Source organism: Lactuca serriola, chromosome 9 (assembly GCF_051521515.1).
Source record: "Lactuca serriola cultivar US96UC23 chromosome 9, Lser_US96UC23_V15, whole genome shotgun sequence".
Taxonomy (NCBI): domain Eukaryota; kingdom Viridiplantae; phylum Streptophyta; class Magnoliopsida; order Asterales; family Asteraceae; genus Lactuca; species Lactuca serriola.
In genome coordinates, this window is record NC_136416.1 from 6,346,110 (window position 1) to 6,365,239 (window position 19,130).

At 38.5% G+C, this 19,130-nt stretch overlaps 2 protein-coding genes across 2 annotated transcripts; one reads left to right on the forward strand and one right to left on the reverse strand.

The window, feature by feature from the left end:
- Window positions 1-970: 970 nt before the first annotated feature.
- Window positions 971-1,642, reverse strand: LOC145075295 (uncharacterized). The gene has a single exon (XM_079021589.1). The coding sequence runs from the start codon at window positions 1,640-1,642 to the stop codon at window positions 971-973; it is 672 nt and encodes a 223-aa protein (XP_078877715.1).
- Window positions 1,643-7,744: 6,102 nt separating this feature from the next.
- LOC145072714 (bidirectional sugar transporter SWEET9-like) lies at window positions 7,745-9,443 on the forward strand. The gene is made up of 6 exons (XM_079019178.1): window positions 7,745-7,842; window positions 7,955-7,991; window positions 8,101-8,314; window positions 8,425-8,589; window positions 8,699-8,818; window positions 8,903-9,443. Exons 1-6 carry the CDS (start codon window positions 7,797-7,799, stop codon window positions 9,242-9,244), a joined length of 924 nt encoding a protein of 307 aa, XP_078875304.1. The 5' UTR covers window positions 7,745-7,796; the 3' UTR covers window positions 9,245-9,443.
- The last annotated feature ends 9,687 nt before the right edge of the window (window positions 9,444-19,130 follow it).

Below are 19,130 nucleotides of genomic sequence, written 5' to 3' on the forward strand. Positions count from 1 at the left end.
CACCATATGTTGGAACCAATGATTAAGGGACACGTGTCCATTTCTTTTTTCATAAGCAATGTACTATGGAAGTTATTTATGTAGTTATTCCAAAGTGATGTGTTGTCACACTTTCATTGGTTCCAACATGTGTTGCCCTAATTGTTTATTTTCCATATAACCCTTCCCTATATATATATATATATATATATATATATATATATATATATATATATATATATATATATATATATATATATATATATATATATAGGGTTAGGTTCATGTGAGACGGCTTAATTTTGTGAGACCGTGAGACGCATTTTTTTATTTTTTTATTTAATTCAAGTTCCGAAAATAATATTTAAAAAAAGAATATTTGGAATTTTCCATTTATTTTGCATTTTAAAATTATTTTTTAGAATATGTACAGTATAATATTCCATTAAAATATTTCACGTATTTAAAAAAAAAACGGGATTTTTTTTAGTTAATTCAAGTTTCGAAAATAATATTTAAAAAAAAAAAAGAATTTTTAGATTTTTCCATTTATTTTGCATTTTAAAATTATTTTTTAGAATATGTACAGTGTAATATTCTATTAGAATATTTCACGTATTTTAAAAAAAACGGGATTTTATTTATTTATTTTTTATTTTATTTTATTTTATTTTTTTTTGAACGGCGGGATTTTTATTAAAACTAGCTAGAAGCTAGAAAAAGAGAGACATTACAACATCTTACAAGCACTAACAGGGTTATGAAGCCAATTAGTCCATCCTATCTTAGCTCTATTACATCTATTAGAAATAAAAAAAAATAAATAAATAAATAAATAAAAACACCTCTGAACCACCTCATCAAAAATTAAAGATTTCTTTGGCATCAACGATCCAAAAATACTAGCATTCCGAAAATTCCATAAGCACCAAAAAGTAGTAATAAGTACTGCTTCGAAAGCTTTTCTTTGACCGCCTCTCAAACCCGTGAACTATGACCAAGACATAATTGAATCAATGGACAACTGGATTGGAATCTGGACATCCCACCATACAGCAAGACGAAACCAAATATCTCTTATTTGGTTACAATCTGCAAATAAATGATCAATCGACTCTACTGAATTAGAACAAATAGAGCACATGATTAAGTTAATCATAATTCCCGGATGAGATAAATTCTCTCTTGCGGGGATACTCTGCAACCGCAACCGCAACCTCCAAATAAAAATATTTAACTTGATAGGAACCCAATTATTCCAACTAGTCTCACCGCCACCCGTAATCAACAAAGCGTTATCAATATGGTGTCTAGCAGACGCAACTGAAAAAGAATTTGAAACATCAATAGACCATCCGAGCCAATCAGGATAAGAATGAAGCTGAAGGTCTTGCACCAAAGCGCTAAACACATCCCACTGGGTCTGCTCAATACCACCTCTAGGAAGTCGTCTGAGAGAGGCAACACTCCAACCAACCAGAAACCTTTCCTTAATCGAGACATTCCGATGCACATCCAACGCATAAATCCTAGGAATAGACGATGCTAGAGGTTGATCACCTTTCCAAATGTCATGCCAAAAAGACGTGTTACTTCCATCTCCAACCCTAATCGGACAAAAAGAGACCAAATCCACACCCCGATCTCTAAGCTGTGCTAACATCCGAATAACCCCACTCCAAGGTCTTGTCTATCCTCTACGCAAAGACTGAGAAAAACGACCCCCATCAGGACCATGTAAAACTTTCACCACCCTGACCCAAATCAAATCAGAGTTATGAAAGAATCTCCACCACCAACGAAAAAGAAGAGACCAGTTAAAAGAGAACAAGCTTCCAATTCCTAGGCCACCCTCTTTTTTATCTGCTAAAGCTCTATCCCAACGGACCCAATGCATACATGTTTCTTCTAAGTTTGCCCCCCCCCCCCCAAAAAAAATCTAGAACGTAGTGCCTCCAGAGATTTTAGAACAATAATCGGGGTCATAAATATGGACATCAAATAACTACCCACGCTTCCAAGGACAAACTTTATCTAAGTAAGACGGCCCCCAATAGATAAAGTCTTCGCTTTCCAACTGGACAATCTAGCACGGAACCGATCCTCAATAACAGACCAAGCAGACACTCTTGCCATATTCTGGCCTACAGGGACACCCAAATGAACGAAAGGAACCGAATCTGGAAGACACCCCAATGTTAAAGCCACTGACTCCACTTGATTAGTAGAAACCCCAACGCCAATCATCTTGCTTTTTTGTAAGTTGATTTTAAGACCCGAAGCCATATAAAAACACCTCAAAATACGTAAAATGCATTTGGCGTTCTCTGGATCCCGATTAGAGAGCAAAACAACATCATCAGCGTAGAACAAATGGGATATGTGAATGTCACCAATAGAGATTCCCCGAAAGATGTGTGCTTGCTAAGCTTTAAGCAGAGCAACATGAAATCCTTCCATAGCCAAGATAAGAAGAAAAGGAGACAAAGGGTCTCCTTGCCTTAACCCTTTACAAATCTGAAACTCATCAGTAGGAGAGCCATTCAGTAAAACCGAAGCCCTAGCCGTACTCAAAAGCTCTCGTATCCAATCACACCAAACCGATCCAAAACCCATAATATGCATAATCTCCAAAAGATACTCCCAAGATAGAGAATCATAAGCCTTCTCAAAGTCCACTTTAAAAATCATAAGTGGATTTTTCGAAGCCTTACTCCAAGCTACCACCTCATTCAAAAGAAAAGGGCCATCCAAATTTTGTCTTCCTTTAACAAAAGCAGATTGCTCCAAACTAACAACATAACCAACAACCTCCGCCAACCTATTAGCTAAGAGCTTACCAATAATCTTGTATTGACAACCAATAAGACTAATAGGCCTAAAATCTCTAATGACCTTCGGGTCGCGGACCTTAGGAATGACAGAGAAGAAAGAAGCATTACATCCCTTAGGTATAAGAGAGTGTGTATAAAAATGTTGCACAAACGTCACCATATCTGGAGAAATAAGATCCCAATAACGCTTAATAAAGCCAAAAGAAAAACCATCTGGACCAGGAGCCTTATCTGAACCACAATCCCAAACTGCCCTTTTAATCTCCTCAATAGTAAAAGGCGCCTGTAGGAACTGAACCTGATCCTCTGAAAGAGTATGAAACAGAGAAGGGTCTGTGGAGGGACGCTTCACGCTGTTCTTAGAAAAAAGGGATTTATAAAAATTATGAAATTCCTTTTTTACCCTCCCCGGATCATCAACCCAAACACCATCCACCATAACACCTTTAATTGCTAGTTGACACCTTTTCCTGTTCATTGCACCATGAAAAAAAGCTGAATTTTCATCCCCCTCAATACTCCACTGAACTTTTGCCTTCTGTGTTATATCCATTCTGTCTAGGTGATCTAAATCTGCCAGCTCCTTTAAGACTTTTACTCGCTGTTCCCTAAGGCTAATTGTACCATCTCCCTCCATAAGAATGATATCAATCGATTCAATGTTGTCTTGTAACTTTTTTCTTTTATTATCCATACCCTCCTGAATAGCATGATACCATACCCTAAGATTATACTTAAGAAGCTGGAGTTTCTTCTTAAAAATAACACAGGGGTTAATTATATCCTCACCCTCGATAACTGAAGACTAGGAATTGTGAATCACATCATCAAGACCAGCGTGATTAAACCAAGAGTGGAAAATCATTACCACACAACAATAACAAAAGAAACAGGAGTAGAAAACAACTTACCTGGGTTAATCGCCGGTTATTGGAGCTGGAATCGCACTTTCGTTGGAGAGAAAGTGATATGGTTGCGTCGCTGTGCAAATGAGCTCCGTCTGCGTATTGTTTAGGGTAAACCCCTATGCCGACGACATGTCATCGGTATAGGGTCTATTAAACGATACTGTTTCGTCTTTTGCTGAAACAAAAAAATAATTAAAAATTAAATACTTGTGGCAACGACCTGTCGTCGGGATAGCCCTTTCACGCGGATCGCCACGTGTCATAGCGACGACTAGTCGTCAGTATAGCATAAAAAAACTACGTTGTTTTGATTTTCGTGCACATGAAATAAAAATAAATGGAAAATATATGTTTTTATACCTATACCGACGACATGTCGTCGGCATAGATTTTCAGGATACCGCACATTTTTTGTCGTCCCGCCAGACTTGTACCGACGACAAGTCGTTAGAACAGAGGTTCGGGTCAAAGTAATTTAGTCAAAGTTTTCAAAAGCTATGGCGACAACTAGTCGTCGGTATAGGTGCACCTGTGGCGACGACACGTGTCGTCGGGATAAGTGTCGTCGCCATAGGTTGTTATTGTTGTAGTGTGTGTGTGTGTGTGTGTATATATATATATATATATATATATATATATATATATATATATATATATATATATCATTATATTATACTTATAAAGCTAACATTTTTCCTTTCACCACATTTATTTGAAACTCCCATTCATTTTTCCTTTCACCACATTCATTTGAAACTCTCATGACTTTTCAATTTCTTTCTAATAATGATTATAAGTTGGTTAATAAGGTTAAATAAATATAAAACCTAAAGTGTAATCATATATAAACTAAATTTCAATATTAAAAGAATATATTTTCTTCTACTTATAAAGTTATGTTTTTAACTTTTAACATATTACACTTAATTTGTTAGGTCTAATATGTTGTTGTATGTAAACAATTATCATTTTAAAGCTACAACTTTTGAACAATTTGTATAAAATACTTAAATTGTTAATTTAAATATAACCTTAAAGTATCAACTTAAATATAAATTTTAGTTCAACTTAAACAACCTAAAGAATATTTTGTAAATAGTTAAAAGTGATAAATTGTAGTGTCTTTTTAATAATGATTATAAGTTGGTTAATAAGGTTAAATAAGTATCAAACCTAAAGTGTAATCATAAATAAACAAAATTTCATTATTAAAATAATATTTTTACTTCTACTTATAAAGTTAGGTCTTTAACTTTTAACATATTATATTTAATTTATTAGATTTAATATGTTGTTGTATGTAAACCATTATCAATTTAAAGCTACAACTTTTGAACAGTTTGGACAAAATACTTAAATTGTTAATTTAAATATAACATTATAAGGTCAACTTCAATATAAATTTCAAGTCCACTTCAAAAACCCAAAAAATATTTTGTGAATAGTTAAAAATGATAAATTGTAGTGTTAAATGCAAAAACAAAATTGTGATATCAATTTAACTAAAATATCTTCTAAAGATATTTTTATAATCGTTAAAAATTTTCAAATAATTAGCTTAAAATAACTTACAATAACAATAGTTAAAAATAACTCTATATAAATGATTATATTGTTACCTTTAAAATTAAAAAAAAATAATTGTTTGATATTTTAAATAATTACAATTATAGAAATTAAAATGTTAAACAAAATAAATTTAAAAAATTAATTAATAATAACTACAACTATAGATAACATTACTATATATTATATTTTATTTTATTCATGAGTAACCCATTCAAAAGATTGAATTATCATATAATTCAAAATAAAGTAAATTACATGAATGTTCCCTATGTTTTAGAGTAATTTACGTGTTTGGTCTTTGACTTATTTTTTTTTAACTCGGAAGGTCCCTACTATTTTTTTTTTGTTACGCACTTGGTCCTTGTCTTACCTAAAAAGACTATTTTTCCCTTGATTTTCTAATTTATTTAAATAAACACACCCTCAACCCCACTCATTCACTTTACCTTACACACCCCATCATTTTTCTCTATTTAAATAATAGTCTTTTTAGGTAAGACAAAGATCAAACGCGTAACAAAAACAAATAGTAGGGACAAAGCGCGTAACAAAAACAAATAGTAGGGACAATCCAAGTTAAAAAAAATAAGTTAGGGACCAAGCGTGCAAATCACCCCAAACCATATGGACCATTCGTGTAATTTACTCTTCAAAATAATCAATATATTATATCTCCATAGTATAAGAATTATTATATCAAATTTAACAATAACATTATTGTTATATTTAAAATAAACATGTAAAGATTTCAGTTATATAGATGTTTCTGCACAACGCGCGGGCATTCGCCTAGTATATATATATATATATATATATATATATATATATATATATATATATATATATATATATATATATATATATATATATATATATATATATATATATATATATATGAGTTGATTATACGAGGAAAACATAAATCAAACGCTTCTTGAATAACTTTAATTAGAGTATAATGGTGAAGATAGATCATAGATGATGATGTTTCCATTAAATGATTAATCATTACGGACATAAGCTTTCGGTTACGAAACACGTTTCATCTCTAATATCAGTAATTTGTGATCCTTTTCAACCGTATCCGTCATTTTTCATGAATAGTGTATAATAATTAATATATCGTTAACATTGCGAATGACATGTGGATACATCATTAGTACATATACAAGAAAAATGCATGGTACACATATATAATCATCTTTCATATTTGAAATATCAACAAAACTTGTGTAAAACTATGCTACTAGCTAGTCACACAAACTTTGCTTTAGAATGTCTACTTTAGTAAATTATTAAAAAACCTACATAAAACTAAATCAATATATACTCAAATTCAATAGTAATAAAATGTGCTGTACATTTAATGTAAAATATAGTAAAGCATCAACAATCTTTGTATAAACTGTGTTTTAAATTAAAATCATATTAGTTTTAAGGTGTACATATCTGAGTTTATGGTTTAAAGAAATTCACCGATTGGTAAATTGTTTAGTGACATATGACATACATCGTTTTCAAATCATATCATTAAAAATTACATGGTAAGATTGACAATCATTCATGTCTTTGTACTTAATAGTTTATAAATTTAATTAAAACTTAATAGTTAATACTAATAAAAATATGTTAAACCCAAAACATAAAAGTATTCTCATAAAATCTATTTGGCAAAATAGATGGTACGATCTCCTAAAATTACATTCAATTTTGGTGATATAACACGACCTAATTGTCTATTTTAGTCATTACTTTTTTTTCATATCTACATACCAACAAATTACATTCAATTTTGGAATGGATGATACGATCTCCTAAAATTCTGTTTTTTAATTTGTTTAAAAATAAAAACATTTTTCATTGAAAACTAATTTTCAATTTAAATTTATTTTCTAATGGTTAGATATTACATAATATTACTAAATTCTGCTGTTTATACTTATACACATGACATAAACTTAAATCTTTTTTTTTAATTGTTCACCATTTGCCTATTTTCTTTCATTTATTAAATTTGTGTTTACTAAAATATTTATAAAAAAAAACATAATTATTAAGACAATACTTAACTAGTGAACCAAATAGAGTTTAGAACATACTGTTCGTGCTTTATTTAACTTTGATCCAAGTTAAATTTGCATTAATTTTGAACAAATGAAATTTTATACATTGGGAAAAAGTCTAGAAATATATCAAAAGTATAATAAATATTATAAATCATAACAATCATAAAATGATTATAACTAATTAAATAAGCAATCATGGCATTTTTGTAAAACAAGTTTTGTAATTATAATCACAACAAAATGCCACTAACAATCATTAATTAGTTAATAAGCCCAAAAAGAGTTTTAGAAGCAAAAGGCTACACATGGAAAAGCACACCAAATTTCAATTTTTGCCTTTTGAAAGACCTATAAATACATCAGTTTTGCTTTGTTTCTCCATAAGCTCTTTCTCTATCAATCATTTAATATCAAAGAGAGCTTCATCACCCCTACCAACAATGGCTTTCCCTACTCACCTCTTACCTTCTGTTTTTGGCATTCTTGGTATGTGTTCATCTTGCTAATCAATCATTTCTTCAAGTTTCCCACAAATTCTTTTGGTTATTTTGATCACTTTATAATTAATCTCACCATTCATTTATGTTTATTTAAACAGGCAACATTATCTCATTTTGCGTGTTCTTAGCGCCAGTGTAAGATCTTTTTCTTTTGTATCCCAAAAAGTATATGAATCAATTTATTTTCTTGAAACATTCTAGATGTTTTTTACATTAATATATGATGGATTTGTTGTATTTTTAGGCCAACTTTCTATCGAATCTACAAGAAGAAATCAACAGAAGGGTTTCAGTCAGTGCCATATTCGGTAGCATTATTCAGCTGCATGTTACTTTTGTACTATGGTTATCTCAAAACCGAAAATGGAATGATGATCATCACCATCAACTCTATAGGATGCGTCATTGAAACCATTTACATCGTTCTCTTTCTCTTCTATGCAACTAAAGAGGCCCTGGTAACCTAAACCAATTCTATTTGATTTTGAACATGCTTTTAATTAATATTTTAATATTTTTTTTTATATTCATATGTATATAATCTATTTTTGTTTATTTGGATCCGAAGATCTCTACAGTTAAGCTACTTGCTTTCTTCAACATACTATCATATGGATTGATCGTTGGTACAACACTTTTAGCAACATCAAATGGGCCTCAAAGGGTAGCTGTTGTTGGTTGGATATGTGCCGTGTTTTCTGTCTGTGTTTTTGCTGCTCCACTCAGCATTATGGTAACTCAATTCTTTCTTTACCTAACAAATAAAATAGTATTTATTAATTATATTAACTTTAACTCAATTGTTGAAGTATAATAATCGCTTTGTGTGTGTGTGTATACAGAGATTGGTCATAAAAACAAAGAGCGTTGAATACATGCCTTTCTCGTTGTCTTTCTTCCTTACGCTTTGTGCTGTTACGTGGTTCTTTTACGGCTTACTGATCAAGGACTATTATGTAGCGGTAAGTTCACATTTTATATGTTTAACAATTTCTTTATCATTTATCTGTATGGTTTATTAAATTTTTTCTTTTTGTTCATTTTAGACCCCAAATGTGTTAGGATTTATCTTTGGAATAACACAAATGATATTGTACATGATCTACAAAGACAAAAAGAAGCGAGTTAAACCAACGGTTCAAGAACAAGATGTGCCAGTGCCAGCGATGGTGGACTTGGGGGAAATACTGGAAATGAACGAAAAAGTTAGGGTGGATTCAGGGGTAATATTGGAAATTCAAGAAAAAGCTAGTGTGGAGCCAAGGGTACTAATGGAAATGCAAGAAAAGTCGGGTGTTGAAGACGAAGCTGGTTGTGACAAGAAAGAAATGGATAGGGTCTCTTTGGACTTAGATAGTGAAATGGTCATCATTTCCTCTGTTGCTTAAAGTAGAAAATCCGATACAAAAAGACGAGCATAATTAATTCGAAATCAAAAGGCTTTTCATTGCTATATTGGGTAGGTTGGAGACGAGATTCTTTATAGAATCCCAAGAGCTAGCCGAATTGGTAGAGGAATATCATACATATGTTTGTTGTTCTTTGTTTATTTTTGTTTTTTAAATGTTAGAATAAAATATTAATTAATATGAATGATAACATCTTATTTTTAATTCGTTTTTATAATGAGTTATTCACTTAAATGACAGAAAAAAAAATAGAGGGATCGTATCACCAAAAAGTCCACGTTTTCTATATACATTATAGAACAGTCATTCGATTCGTAAAAAATGTTTTCAAATTCATAAGATTTCTTTTTTTTTTTTTATGAAAGTCACGAACGAAATACATTAACTCCGTGAAACATTTTTATGACATATTATGAACTTTATCATTATATTTCGTAACCCCCCCTCCCCCGGGCCTTTGAATTCAATCATTTTTTTCAACATATTTAACTATAAAGAGACCTCTTAATAAGAATCACAAAAAAAAGATTAATGGACCCGATTAAATCGGTTAAAGATCTCATTTTGCAACCGGGTTTAATGTCAGGTGAGTCATATATGAATATGATAATAGAGCTCGGTTAAATCAGTAAAAAGAGGCCGATTTTCCATTCGGTTTGATGTGGGGAGAGTCACATGTGAAATAGATAGTAGAGCCCGGTTTTCAATAAGATATTTTAATCACAAAAAGAGCTCGGTTTACACTCATATAACTAGGTCATATAACACTTTTGGTTCTATTTTTCTTGTTCAGATTAGAACTCGGTTTCCATGTGAATAATCAGATCGTATAAGACTCTTAATGCCGTTTTCATCAGCAAATCAGAGCTCGGTTCCTAGATAAGTAATTGGGTATATATATATATATATATATATATATATATATATATATATACACACACACACTAGTACCAACAAATTATATAGGCTGCTTTTGAATTCAAGCAATAAAAAGTCTCTAACTTAATTTCTAAATGAATTCTACTTATTAACATGACTTAGATCCTATCTTAGAAAAACATCTAAGAAGATCTCAAGTATACTCAATGCCTTTCATGACATCAACTTATTTGCCACTTTTAACAAATATCAATCTAGACGCATTCATATGTGCTTCACCTGTAAACCTCCTATGACGTATACATATAAACTTCTAATTCTATTCCTAGTTTGACTAATAAAGAAACTATAACAAACTTGTAACATCCATAAAATTCGAGCCAATTTAAAACTTTTTAAATCATTTAAAAGCATTTAGTTATTACAATTTATTTTCAAAATAGTTTAAACATCAGGTTCCCAGAAATCATAATCATCAATCGAGGAAGTGTACGGTCACGCATTTGCCTTCCCACGGTTATCCGTTGAACCTGAAACAAATAATTGAAAATGTAAGCTCGAAGGCTTAGTGACTTACCCCCAAAATACTCATACACACATACAATAATAAACAACATAGTATGGGTCCAAGCATCCGTCAGGATGGAATACCCCAGGCCCTCAACCATCGGGTTAGAATGTCAACATACCGATACACTTCACGTATCGCATATACAAATAACAGCATGTACTAGGTCCACAACTTTACATACTGGATTACCCTTGGGCCCACAGTGTGAGTCTGGATTGCCTTCAGGGCCCACAACTCACATCTGGATTGCCACCGAGCCCACAGTACGAGTCTCCCTTAGCTCGTATCTGGAATGCTCCTGAGCTCACAGTACGAGTCTCCCTCAGCCCATATCTAGAATGCTCCCGGGTTTTTTGGTTACCGCACGGAGCAATATCACCTCAACCCATCCCATATAATATGTCAACATATAACACAACTAATGAGCATACGGATAATCACATAAAAACACAGGTAGTCCTACAGATCTACCTAACTGGCATAGCAACTAGCATGCAGACAGTCAAACCAACTATTGGTCACTAAGCATAACCACATCCGATCTACCAGGATACCGGTCTAACAGATCATACTAACATATAACCATCCTACCTACCAGGATACCGAGCTAACATAACACAACAGTAATAATTCCAATAAAAAATCAAAGGGTCGGCCTTGGTGCCTTAGACCCTTGAGTATAGTGAGGATAACTCACCTTGCAATGCCGAACTGAACCACGAAAACGTGCTCCTGAAACACTTCCCAAAACTCCAACTCCTACAACCAGCAATGATCCAAACTCATAACTTTCCAACTTCCCAAAATGCCCCAGAAGTCAAATAGACAACCCTTGGCCAAAGTCAAAGTCAACGATCAAGGTCAACAAACCATGTTGACCCGACTCATCGAGTGCAGTCACTGACTCGTCGAGTCCTTCCAGAACTCGAGTAGTTGTGAAAACCCCCCACTGACTCGTCGAGTTTCCTACAACTCACCGAGTTCAAGCGTGTCCAAACTTCTAGAAAACCCAACTTGACTCGCCGAGTCACCCCACTGACTCTCCGAGTCCATGCAGAAGTCCTTGCACGACAATCTTCATCGGACTCGCCGAGTTGATCGTGCAACTCGCCAAGTCCCTTCAGTCCAATATCCATTCTTACAAAGATCCACCTTCCAAAGCTTAAAACACACAAGAATGAAGCACACACACGGATTAGGGTTTGCTGGACTCTCAAGAGGTTGTAAGGGGGCTGAAGGAGGCTTATGATCCTTTAAATAAGGTTCAAAACCCTGAAAATTAGGGTTTCATCCTTCAGCTCCTACTCGTTGAGTCCTATCTTGGACTCGGCGAGTAGGTCACCTAAACACGTGGCCCAATCTGCTTCTACTCGATGAGTCAGGGCATCCAACTCGTCGAGTAGACCTTGCAATTTATGAAAATTAACGCCATAAAATTATTACATGAGAGTCGGGGCGTTACAATTCCCCCCGCCCACTTGAACTAGACTTCGTCCTCGAAGTCTGCTGCGGTGAACAACCCTGGATAGTGTTCTCGCATTTCCGCCTCCGGATCCCATGTCCACTCGGACCCTCTTCGGTGCTCTCACTGTACCTTTAGCAAAGGTATCTCTTTGTTCCACAAAACCTTCACCTTCCTATCTAGAATGGCCACGGGTCTCTCAACATAATTCAGGCGCTCATCGACCTGAATGTCATCCAATGATACCGTAGCACCTGGGTCTTGGTACGTATTTTTTCTAAGTATTTTGCATTTTTGACCTTGGACTCGGCGAGTTGAAGGACCAACTTGATGAGTAGAAGCGGGACGGGACGCGGGATTTAAGTGATGGACTCGACGAGTCGGGTCCTGGACTCGACGAGTAGACCCTGTCTGGACAAAAACCCTAATCCAAGGGTTTGCACCCTATTTAAACAATGTTATGTCGGCCACAACGTCCCTTATGCTCCCAGAACACCTCTCATTGAAACCCTAGCCATTATTGAAGAAATCTAAGCCTTGTTGGTGGATTTTGGTGCTTGTGGTCTTAAGAAGGAAGGAGAAAAGCTTGAGGAAGCAAGTAAAGACCAAGGGAACCCGAGTCTGTGCACCTTCCACAATTCATTGAAGGTAAAAAGCTGTAACCTTGCTGTTTCATTTGTTAGATCCCTTTTTGGGGAGATTTAGCGCTTTTATAAGCCATTTTTGATGGCCAACCATGATTGCAAACATGGTTGGGGGTTAGAGCCTCTGAATCACGTCATTAAGGGAGTCACAAGGCAGTTGGGGACTGCTTTTGCACCCATGAAAGGTCCCATGCATCATAAGAGCTTGTTTTATGTCTTTTTGAGCTCAAAGTCTCATGCAAGCACGTAAAGTTTGTAACTTTACGTGCTAGATCGATTGTAGAAGCTTGGATCCATCTTTTGATCAAAGGTTGTACCTCAGAAATCGAGGATTTAGAGTGTGGACGTGACCGACTCGACGAGTCCGTTCCTGGGACTCGACGAGTCCAAGGTTTTGAGTCTCATATATGTTGAAGGTCAAAAGAACTCAGTTGAGTGTTAGAAGGGTTGTAACCGGACAAAAAGAGTGACCCAACGCATTGGACGTAATTTTAGACCAGAAGTTCATAGGACTCGACGAGTAGTAGAACAGACTCGGCGAGTCCAAAGCAATCTTCATAAGATTGAAGATAAACTCGACGAGTTGTTCATGCAACTCAGCGAGTCGAGGACATGACTTGTTCATCAGATGAAGGTGGACTCAACGAGTGTTCATACAACTCAGCGATTCGGATGAGTTTCATGCGATGTTCATACAAGAGAGGAACTCGTCAAGTCATTGCTAAAGTCGACGAGTCGAGACATGGATAAGGACGAGTAAAAGGTTAGGGACTCAACGAGTTGATGGCCCAACTCGGCGAGTCGGGTCAACTTGAAGTTGAATTTGACTGGACTTGGACTAACCCTGTTTAGGGTTGCATGTGCTGTGTGTTGGCTTGAAGGTTGTCGTGTAGGAATCGAGGAGTCGAAGGGAGTCGACTTGTGCGCCGAGGATAATTCCAAACACTGCATGACATTGAGATGAGTTACCTTCCAGTAGGGGTGGGTCTAAGGCCACAATGTCGTCCCACCAAAAAGGGGTATTTAGAAGATGATTGTCTTTGTGATAATTATCTTGGTCTGATTATGTGTTTTGGTCATGAGATTTAACTGTATGACATGTTATGTGTGTAGTAGGGATTAGCTTCCCTGACAGTGGTCGTTAGGACCTAGGGGTAGGTCAGTACCCGGATATGCCTGACTGTATACTTATATATGTTGTTGCATGCTAGTGGTAGGGGTGAAATAGTCCCCATTTACCGGTTGAAAGATACCGATGGCAGTTACCGGTTGAAATATATCGATGATGACTATCGGTTGAAAGATACTGATGATGGTTACCGGTTGAAAGATACCGATGAAGGTTACCGGTTGAAAGATACCGATGAAGGTTACCGGTTGAAAGATACTGGCGATATTGTATGATATGTGGTATGATGGGGGAACTCTTTGTGCTTACAGTTTGGTTTTGGTTTAAGTTTCAAGTACCTCTTTGTCGAAGGGGAAGGAGTCGGTGGTGTAGCAACACATCACACACACATGGTTTCCGCATTGAGTTTCTGGGATTGTACTCTGATTTACATTACTTTTTATGTCATGGTTTGAGACACAACATTATGATTTTGTAAGGTGCTGTTTTATCGACAATGTTTTGGTAAAATGTTTATTAAAAATATTAATTCAAAAATGAAATTTTCGGGCTTGAATTTTGGGATGTTACAAGTTGGTATCAGATCCCTGGTTTGAGGGATTCGGACACACCCTCGGGGGTGTCTGGACTCAAACCGAGGGACTAAAAGATTTTTACAAGGAAAACGGTTTTCTAAAATCTAAATTGAGAAATTTTAAGAAAAAAGAAGTGTGTGATGCGTTCGACCAGCCGGGCTCAAGTGAGTTTTCCCCAAGATACCCATACTTGCTATGCTATGTTATACAGTTTTGATTCGGAGAACTGCATGCTAGAATAGGACTAAGGATCTAGGAGGATGCCTTGTGTGCCTGATATATGATTCTGAAAATTGCATGCTAGTTAGGGCTAAGGGTCTAGGAAGGATGCCTTATATGCCTGTTGTATGAGCTGTATGCTAGGACTGATTAGTCAGCAGTAGGATGGCCTGTGTAGGTTAGGCCTGGTTTGGTTACTCAATGCACGAATGCTGCTTTCTTTGTGCTATGGGGGTTCTAGCCAACTTCAACTAACTAAGGAACGGATATGTAACAGTATCTGCAAGCTAGTTAGGGGGAGGTGGTGGGGACTCCTAGTGCAGCTGATGGCGGAGAGTGCCCTAGGGAAGCCTAGGATGAGGTTAGTGGAAAGGGTATCGGAAAAAGGGACTTGGCGAAGTCGAAACAATCCTTGAGGAAAGTACGGATAGATGTGGAAGGTAGTATGGGCCCGTACTACTAAAATCAGAGGACCCTGACAATAGTATGTTTATTTTCAGAATGGTGGTCACGCGACATGGAGCGGGAGGTTTAGAATCCGGGTCAGGATCAAGCTCGGGTGCAGGATCCGAGCATGTGGATGATGGATTACGCGAGTTCATCGCATCCAAAATCACGAGAGGTATCCTTGATGCGACACCGGTTATCTTCGGATCGATCAAGGAGGGGATCATTGAGCTGATGGAGGATCGCCTCTGATCGTTTAGGAGTGATCTGGCGTCTGACCAGACGAACATGCGCACACTGTCCTTTAAGGACTTCAGAGGGAGTGATGCGCCGGATTTCCATGGGGTGAAGGACCCCATTGCCGCTAGGAGATGGATCACAGACATCGAGTCTGCACAGCTGACTAGCTTCTGCCCGGAAGGGTCGAAGGTCCGTTTCACTGCAGGATGTTTGAAGGACCGAGCCAGAGATTGGTGGGAGTTGATTGGTGACACGTTGGGAGCCCCAGCCATTGAGGCTATGATGTGGTCAAATTTTGTGGCCTGATTTAGGGCCGAGATCGCTCCAGCTGTGGAGCTTCAGCAGCTGGCCAGGGAGTTCCTGGATATAAGACAGACTACGAAGACTGTGGCGGAGATCACTGCCAAGTTCCGGGAGAGGGCTTTGTTGGTGCCCCAGTATGCGGGTGATGAGGACATGAAGAGGACCCGCTACCATGACATGTTACGAGCTGACATCCGGGAGCATGTCAGTTTTTCAGCTTGCCCTACCCTGGATTCCATGATTGCCAGGGCTAGGGAGAGGGAGTTTGATCCGGAGCACATCCAGAAGAGGAAGGCAAAGGAGGGGTAGACGACGGGGGCTTCAGGGAAGAAGCCCAAGGGATCCGATGGTAGGACGAAAGGCCAGTCAGGACGGGACCGTTGTGGGAAATGCGGTCAGTCACATGAGGGGGCTTGTCGCACTGGGTCGGGATCAGGCTACTATAAGTGTAGCAAGGTTGGGCATTTTGGCAGAGATTGTACTGCCCCTACCCCTACAATTCAGACATCAGACCTGATTTGCTTTCATTGCAATCAGAGGAGCCATAAAAAGGCAAATTGCCCTAGATTGACAGCAGCAGCGGCGCCAGCAGTGGCGCTGACTCCAGCGACAACACGGGTTGTGGATGGTCGGAAGGTCAAGTTGGAGGCTCTAGTGGTTCGGAGTCGAGCATTTCAGCTGACAACCGAGGAGACATGTGCTGCACCCGATGTGGTGACGGGTACGATTCCTTATTTATGCTTTTATGTTATGTCGTTGTGATTCTGATATATTATGCGCCTTGCTTAGGATCGTTCCATGTGAACGGTATCCCAGTTCAGGTGTTGTTTGATTCGGGTGCCACCCGATCATTTGTCTCTCTTGCGCATAGCAAGAAGTTTCCTGAGTCTTCGGGCATGTTGGATTGCCCTCTAAAGGTCGAGATTGCGGAGGACCGGTCGGTGCGAGCATCAGAGGTCTACCGGCATTATGTTTTGCGGCTGTTCGAGGAACGTTACCTGGTGGACTTGGTTCCCATACATTTGCGGGGAAACAAGGTTATTATTAGTATGGATTGGCTAAGCCCCAATGGGGCAGTGATCGACTGCGCGCAGCAGTCAGTGCGGATCAGGACCCTTAGTGGGGGAGAGCTGGTGGTTCAGGGCGAAAGGTCACAGCGAGGACCAGCCTTATGTTCGGCAGCGAGGGCTAGGCGCTACCTCCAGCAGGGTTGCATAGGTTATGTCGCCTGTGTTATGGATACCCGGGAGGCAGGAAAGGCTACGGTGGGCGTTGTGCCCGTAGTGCGAGAGTTTATGGACGTATTCCCCGAGGAGTTACTTGGGATACCTCCAGAGAGACATGTGGAGTTCAGGATCGACCTAGTCCCTGGTGCGGCTCCGATAGCCAAGGCACCGTATCGGTTGGCTCCTACTGAGATGCAGGAGCTGTCTACACAGCTGCAGGAGCTGTTAGACAAGGGTTTCATTAGACCGAGCAGTTCACCCTGGGGAGCCCCGATTCTGTTTGTGAAGAAGAAGGACGGGTCACATCGGATGTGTATAGATTATTGAGAGCTGAATAAGGTAACGGTGAAGAACCGTTACCCACTCCCGCGGATCGATGGTCTCTTTGACCAGCTACAGGGAGCATCTTGGTTCTCCAATATTGATCTGCGTTCAGGATACCACCAGATGAGGGTCAAAGAGGAGGATGTGCAGAAGACTACCTTTCGGACATGTTATGGTCACTATGAGTTTGTGGTGATGCCTTTCGGGCTCACCAATGCTCATGCCGCATTCATGGATCTCATGAACCGTGTGTGCAGACCGATGTTGGATCGGTTTGTGATAGTTTTCATTGATGACATCTTGGTCTATTCCAAGATGCGAGAGCATCATGAGGAGCACTTACAGGAGGTTTTGAGTACTTTGAGGAGGGAGGGCTTATATGCTAAGTTCTCCAAGTGTGAGTTCTGGTTGCACGAGGTGTAGTTTCTTGGGCACCTTGTCAACCAGAATGGGATTTAGGTAGATTTGGCCATGGTAGAGGCCGTGATGAGGTGGGAGGTCCTGAGGTCTCCATCCGAGATTCGGAGCTTCCTAAGACTGGCAGGTTACTATCGGAGATTCATTCAGGATTTCTCCAAGATAGTCGTGCCCCTGACCAGGCTGACAAGGAAGGTCGTGGTCTTCCGTTGGCGGCCTGAGTAGCAAGCTGCATTTGAGATATTGAGGCAGAGATTGTGCGAAGCGCCGATCTTAGCCCTGTCAGAAGGCATGAAGGATTTCGTTGTATACTGTGATGCGTCCATCTCGGGTTTTGGGCGCAACATTGATGCTGAGAAGGCACGTCATTGCTTATGCTTCGAGGCAGCTGAAGCCTCACGAGGCGAATTACCCGACGCATGATTTGGAGTTGGGGGCTATTGTATTCGCCCTCAAGATTTGGCGGCATTACCTCTATGGGGTCCGGTGTACCATCTTCACGGACCACAAGAGTTTGAGGTACCTCATGGACCAGCTGAATCTAAACATGAGGCAACGTCGGTGGTTGGACATGGTGAAGGATTACGGTTGCGAGATCCTTTACCATTCGGGGAAGGCCAATGTGGTGGCTGACGCGCTCAGCCGCAAGGCAGCGCCGATCAGGGATATCTGTCTGAGGATGACAGTGGTGACTCCGCTTTTGGAGCGGATTTGGGAGGCCCAGTAGGAGGCCATGAAGGTGGAACATCGGAACAGCGAGCGGATAGTGGGGCAGGTTTCCTTCTTCGACTATGATAGCCGAGGACTACTTACACTACACCGTAGGGTGTGGGTGCCGTACCACGGGGGTGTGCGCCAGGTTCTGATGGAGGAGGCGCACAAATCCCGATTCTCCATTCATCCCGGGGCGACAAAGATATATAAGGATCTTCATATGGACTATTAGTGGCCCTGTATGAAGCGGGATGTGGCATGGTAAGTGGAGAGGTGCTTGACCTGCAGGAAGGTCAAGGTCGAGCATCAGTGTGACAACCCGATATTTCAACTCTTTGTAATGACCTAAAAAGTCAAGTATTGTAACCACTTTTGAGTTAATGAAATTAACTTTGAAAATAAAATGTCTGAAAAGTTTCTATTTTAATTACCTACTATGTTAGATGTCATTAAACCATGATCGTACGTAAAAAGAACGCCCAAATCCGACTTCGTATATTGAAGTTATGATTTTTCCAAGTTCGGCTTAGCAGCAGACAGCTAAAAACTCGAAATCGGAAATCGAGCGACTTTTGGCCGGAATGACCTAAACGAGAATCGAAGGTCTCGACAATGGTATTTCAGCGGTAAAAAGTCTGGCAAAAACTGACGTCAGATAAAGAAGTTATGAATTTCTAACGAAATTCTCTTAACGCGACATTTTAAAAATAAATAA

Coding starts and splice junctions, on each gene's coding strand:
- LOC145075295 (XM_079021589.1), bottom strand. CDS start 1,642: ATGTTAGCACAGCTTAGAGATCGGGGTGTGGATTTGGTCTCTTTTTGT.
- LOC145072714 (XM_079019178.1), top strand. CDS start 7,797: ATGGCTTTCCCTACTCACCTCTTACCTTCTGTTTTTGGCATTCTTG. Junction 7,843..7,954: donor TTCTGTTTTTGGCATTCTTG/GTATGTGTTCAT, acceptor TTATTTAAACAG/GCAACATTATCTCATTTTGC. Junction 8,819..8,902: donor TCAAGGACTATTATGTAGCG/GTAAGTTCACAT, acceptor TGTTCATTTTAG/ACCCCAAATGTGTTAGGATT.